Source organism: Trichinella spiralis, assembly GCF_000181795.1.
Source record: "Trichinella spiralis strain ISS 195 chromosome Unknown Scfld2, whole genome shotgun sequence".
In the NCBI taxonomy this organism is placed as follows: domain Eukaryota; kingdom Metazoa; phylum Nematoda; class Enoplea; order Trichinellida; family Trichinellidae; genus Trichinella; species Trichinella spiralis.
Genome location: NW_003526941.1, coordinates 9284950 through 9291165, shown reverse-complemented (window position 1 = coordinate 9291165; position 6216 = coordinate 9284950). Strand labels below are relative to the sequence as shown.

The 6216-nt window shown below is 35.5% G+C and overlaps 2 protein-coding genes across 2 annotated transcripts; one reads left to right on the top strand and one right to left on the bottom strand.

The window, feature by feature from the left end:
• Positions 1-1161: 1161 nt before the first annotated feature.
• Tsp_12652 (conserved hypothetical protein) lies at positions 1162-2718 on the bottom strand. Its single transcript, XM_003380886.1, has 6 exons — positions 2592-2718; positions 2357-2502; positions 1965-2243; positions 1734-1899; positions 1547-1657; positions 1162-1481 (listed from the first exon to the last, which is right to left on the bottom strand). The coding sequence occupies exons 1-6, from the start codon at positions 2716-2718 to the stop codon at positions 1162-1164; spliced, it is 1149 nt and encodes a 382-aa protein (XP_003380934.1).
• A 438-nt stretch (positions 2719-3156) lies between these two features.
• Tsp_12651 (conserved hypothetical protein) lies at positions 3157-6190 on the top strand (the record flags this gene model as incomplete). Its single annotated transcript, XM_003380885.1, has 15 exons — positions 3157-3230; positions 3300-3411; positions 3475-3601; positions 3735-3963; positions 4023-4071; positions 4131-4223; positions 4324-4430; positions 4502-4695; positions 4767-4969; positions 5029-5213; positions 5273-5354; positions 5441-5606; positions 5691-5826; positions 5913-6039; positions 6068-6190. Coding segments are annotated over exons 1-15 (2007 nt in total), but the record flags the coding sequence as incomplete, so codon positions are not given.
• Positions 6191-6216: the final 26 nt, after the last annotated feature.

The window sequence follows — 6216 nt, the reverse complement described above, 5'->3', positions numbered from 1 at the left end:
TCTCGGCACACAGCTTAAGAGACAATGCTACTCTGTCTAGACAAGGTAGCAATAGATCAGCATTCAAGAATATGGATGCATGGATGCTCAAGGAAGACATCTAATGTCTGGAAATAAGTTTCATATCAACTTCACTGGTCATTCAATAATAATCACAGCATCAGAACTTCACTAAACTCTAATCAAACTGCAATTCTTTCTGCATCATGCATTTTTCAAGTTAAGTTGGGCAAATTAAAAATACAATATAACCATTGAAATATTTCAATTGCATTCGTCATTTCATCAACAAATTCAAACCAACCACGCAATATATATATAATAAACTGTGCGCATAACCGATTAATCACTGCTCTTCCACTTGACAACTCTCCTCCTCAACGTTTTCATCAGTAAAAAAAGTGAATTTTAAATAAAAACAAAACCATAATAATTCTATTCATCCAATACTTGCAGCAGCATAATATGCAAAACTTGCTAGCAATCTGCCATGAGAGAATTTTAAAATTCCAATTTACTATACAAACTGCTGAATAACAATGAACTTGCTTTGAAATTTATCCTTTTCTCACATGAGAAAACAAACAGACAGAAACCAACTGATAAAAAATAATAAATTACTTTCAAAAATTTTCTCCAATATTATTCGAATAAATCAAAAACTTCATATTTTCACAACAAAAGTTTTATAACTACTTCTGCTCAGTTGTAGCATTTAAACAAAAATAAATAAGCTGAAAAATTTCCCTCTCTATATAACAAATACCGAATATTTCAATGTGGAAAAATAATATATTTAAATTTCACAGAAGAAAAATCTACGCATACCGAACCTTATTCGAAATATTCAAAATTATCTCAATTATTACAATAGAAAAAAAAATTTCTCAAAACAGAATTTCTGCAAATTTTAAAATACTTTTCCATTTATTACATTTACTATTTAAGCTCTGCTGTAGAAACTAAAACTGTAATGTGCTAGTGTAGAACTCACGTAGCGCATGATCAATGTAAGAGAAATGCACTTTTGACAAACCCAGTAGATGAAAAAGAAAAACAAACACATGCACAAACTTAACATCATCTGCTGTGCAAAACGTAGTATTTATCAAAGTATAATTAAATATAAAAAAAGAAAGAAATTCACTTACTTTTATTTATTTAAACTTTCTGCTTGATTCCTGACGAAGGTCGTTTCTTACTTTGCAATTTGATGCTGATGAAAAGAAAAAGCGCCACCGCCAAAATAAACCAGTAAAGTGTGAAATCAGAGATCTTGTTGAATTTGATATTCATCGTACTGATCATATCCAATTCTTGAAGGACACTTCTATTGTAGACTTGTTCAGGTTGCTGATCTCCGTAATATTCAAATGGACGACCAGCACCGCTTGTAACATCACATGCATTCATACCAAGACATCTCAAATAGGAAACGAGTACTAAACTTGCAAGTGAAGTAGTCCAAGCATCACATTTGTCTACAAAGATAAGAATAAAAAAATTGATCAGTACTGTAATATAAAACCAACAATCGAAATTCTACCTGAACTTCCCGCAGAAGTGTAGCACCCGCTTTCGTGCTGACCGTTGATAAGTAAAGGAAGCCAACTTAATCGAAGAAATTCATAATAACCCAAATGACCACATGCAAATTCTATATATATGCAAAAAAATATACATTAAATCTTCAAAAAAGAAAAATTAATTAAGAAAGAAAACTGTGAGCGTACGCATGGCCAAGCCCAAAGGTTCTTGCTTTTCAGGTTCACGTCGGGCGGTATATCTATTTTCGAGTAAATAAAATAGATTTGAGCACAATTCGGTTCGCAAATCGATAAGGCCATCACGGAATTTCAATTCACGAAGATGATTTTGCAACGTCCGCAAACAGTTTGCCTGAATGGATTGTGTTGAAGATAAGGGAAAAATTACAGATATAATTAAAAATAAGAAACAAATACCACTTCAAATGCAACTGTCAGCAAAACTCGACCAACCAAATGAGAACACTGCAAACGCTTTTCGTGCAACAAATATCGATAACATTCCTCAGGTATGTCGTCGCATGTCCAATTGCAGCTCTGGTCTGTTTTCGTACCTTTGCCATTTATTTGCGAACACTTCATCACCTGATTCAGCTTCGATACGCAGTTCAAAAATGTAAACTTCAATATTTCATAGCTGTCGCTTGAAGTATCACCAGCTAGTTCTGGAGATAACTGGCGCCAACGACGAACAGGCTGTAAATTCAAACGCTTTGGGAAAAATGTAAATTGGCGAGAAAAATACTCAGTCTAAAAACAGAAATGAGAAATAATTTTTCTCTTGTTCTTTTCGGCTAATAAAATCGCACCTTTGCAAATATTTCAGCATCTGCTTGTCGTACGCAATGCACCTTTCTTTCTGCTAACAATGAAACATTTTCTTGCAATTTGATCAGATCATTTTCAAATGCACCGCGGATAAAGTTGCTCTCTTTCAAAATTAACGGACTTTGTCCTAATAAGATCAAAAGAGAAAAAAATAAAATGCAAAATTACGGAAATTAAATTTTGAGGCGATTGAAATTGACAATTACACCAACTAACCTTCGATAAAACGTAAAGCAAACAAATCTGGAGATGAGCAATTCTTATTTTGTGACGAATAATATGATACAATTGATAATAAAGCTCGGATAACCAATTTTGCTAAATTATTTGAATTTGCTGCCATCATTTTACCGCCAAATTTTCCCTTTCTAGAATACAAGAGAAACACGGTTATTCTTTTAAAAAGTAGGTACAAATTTAGAAAATCGACCATGAACGTTTAAAATTTCAGCTGATATTTATAAATTTATAATTAAAATTTTCAAAACATTTCATTAATTTAACTTATATTGAATACATGAATTTATATGAAAATTATAAATTTCAAAATTTTTCAAATATATTACGGGTCAAGGGCAGCTACAGTATGCAAAATCTTTACCAAGCAAATGTAGCAAAGCGGATCATATATACGTATAACTGAATGCAAGTTCAATGCAATTTTTCAGTGTATTATTTCGAAATTTACACGACAATTCCAAAGTTATAAAATGTTACCTTAATTATCATATATAAATATATTACTGTACCGAAAGAATTGGCGCGCAGACTGCTCGAAGTGATGGCATCGCTTGTTCCATTTCGTTTTGGCCATATTTCTGGAATAGTGAGTTTATCGCTGAATTCTGAAGAACGGTAAAATTAAATAATTAATTATGCTGATGTCTGATGTTAGCAAACAACTTTTCATGTACATTTTTTTAGGTTGATAATCAGCGCTGGTGAAGATGGTCAAATTCGAGCGTGGAAAGACTTCGAACAGGAAGAAACAAGAACATACGATATTACTGAATGTATCACTGCCGTTGCTTGTTCAGTATGAATTGCCGTCTGTGTTTGTTTTCGACTGGCTTGACGTGAAATCGAAATATTTTTCAAGGGAAATCGTGCTTTTGTCGCAACTGAAACGAATACCGTAAACGAATACAATTTACTTAATGGAGAGTTCGTATGCACCGTGACTCGTTGTTCTCTTCCAATTACCAGAATCGTCGTTTCACCCACAGGTACCCATATTCTCGTCTCCAGCTGGTAAGATTATTACATTTCTTACTGTTGAAAAAAGTTAATATCGCATTATGATTTTGCCTTTTTCAATGATACGGCTGAAAAAAAACAGTGAAATGTATTTTAATTCAGAAATTTTGTTCATGTTTTACAGTGATTTCACGGTAAAGTATGTTAATGTGGAGGACAAGTCATTCACTTCTCTGGAAGGGCACGGTGGCCCTGTGCTCAGTGTCGCGGTGGATTCATCGGAAACATACGCCGCTACATCTTCGTGTGATAGCTGCGTGAAAATATGGCGACTTTCGGATAGCCAGTGCATGAAATCCTTGCCAATATTGAAAAGTTCTTCCGAATTCAGGTAGGTATCCAGACTGATGGTTCATTGTTGGCAAATATGGAATAAAAATTTCATTTCAGCTTGTCAGATCCAATGCTTAAAATAGACTGGTCACCAAATTCCAGCGAAGTAAGACTGACTGCATTATGAGGGTTACTTTTTACTGATTGCATTGATACTATTTCAAGCTCTTGGCCGTTCCATCTGAAAATGTGGTCAAACTGTACACCAGAGAATCTTGGAATCTGAAATCGGAGTTGCAATGTGAAAATGTAACAAGTGTAAGAAAGTTTGACATTTGAATTAAAATTCATTATCACTCAAACTACTACACATTACCGAATATTTTCATTTCCATTCTAAATGAAGTTCATGTTTTAGCCGTGTAGTATCTGCGTGTTTGATCCGAGCGGGAAAATGCTAGCGGCGGCTTACATGGATGGTTCATTGTGTATATACGATGTCGTTACGTCGACTTGCCTTTTCAAGTAAAACTTCTCACTGCTGGTCTTCTTTCAGCCGCTTGTTAGCTAACTTCAGGTATTTCCATATTTTCCAGAGAAACTACATCGAAAACTATGGCCGATATGATTTGGAATACATTTGAACAAGACTCGTTGTTGCTGGCAGATATAGAAGGTTGCGTTGGTGTGTGGAAAAATTTGAACAGTACAGCAGCGAATGAAAAAGATACAGAAACAGCTTTATCAGTTGGTCGTAAAATTGCTATAATTGACGACGAGGATTCCAAAGGTAGAGAACAAATAAATAGAAACTTTCACAATCTAAAAAAAAGAAATGATTGAAATTTGTTTTTGATTAAGATTTCGATCTTGGAGCAATAAAATCTCAATTTATGACGCAGTTGAGCGAAGATGCCGGTACACCTGCTGGTGGTGGTGGTGGTGGAACAGCAGTGTTTTCTGAAGAGCAAATGTTGCATATTTTTAAAAAGTGGGCAAAATCGACAGAACTGAAACCGTTTGCCTCTGCTTCTACACCTCTCAATCATCAGAAACGCTATATGGTAATTTTCTAATTCATGCAATTAATTACTTATTCACATTTCTTTTCTCTTTTCTTCAGAAATGGAATGCCTTCGGAGTGGTGAAACAAATTTCCGGTGAACTGGACGGTATAGATGTCGAATTTCACGATCCGTCTGTTCATCATTCTCTCCATTTTGATAATGCAGTTACGGAATTTTTTGCCGGAGATCTATCCGATGAAGCGATAGCATTCGCCTCTGCGAAAACAGCCACAAATAACAGGTACATGTGAAGGAAACAAAGAGAAAAAACTTTTTTTTTTAAAAAATAAAATTGTTCAGTCAAATTTTCGTCGCTCATTTCGCTTCTTGGGATGCTTCGAAAGAATGGTCGGCAGATTTACCTGAATCAGAAAGTGTTGAAGTAAAGTTTTTCCTTTCTGACACATACAATCAACCATACTTTATACCTTTATCTTTTTCAATCGTAACATTCAACATCTGCTGCAGTGTTTGTGCATTGGCAAAGGTTGGGTTGCGTTTGTGTCCAACAAATTGCTGTTGCGTGTCTACACGTTGTCTGGTTTCCCGTTGTGGACTAGCTGTTTAAATGGTTCCATAGTTACCATGACTGCAAGAGGTGAACGACTGGCCGTCGTTTACAAAGAAGGAACAAGTACTTACTTATTAGTTTATCACTTACGCAAGCATGTGGCGTTGAATGATATTTGTTTGCATGAAAATAAAAGTAAAAATTCAGCTTTCATCGGTCAACAAGCATCGTTACGTTGTTCCTTGTACGCTCTCAACTGGTCTACCGAAAGTGTAGGAGACAAGATCCAACTGCTCGGAACTTATGCAGTGGCGTTGAGCGCTGGAGCCACTCTTACTTGGCTGTGGTGAGTTGACAAATTTCTTTCAGTATTTCCAAAAAAAAGCAACCACATTATTCAATAATAAATAATATTTACCCCATTCATAGCGTGACAGAGAAAGGAAATTGTTGCACAGCTGATTCGAAGGGTACAGTGCGCATTTTATCCGGTGGTATTTGGCTGTTAGCTTGTGATTTAACAAAAGCGGTAACACAATTTACTGGCATGGAAGAAGTAAAGAAAACGAAAAGAAATTTTTCAGGCTTACCACGTTTACGACCATTTGTGGCCAGTAGATGTATTGGAATCGTCGTGTGAAGTGCTCTGCGTCCCTTGCAACAAGTCGTTGTATCCAGCTTTTGCTCCGAAGCCTGTGATGGTTCAAGTGAAGTGGAATGTGCATTTGTGCGA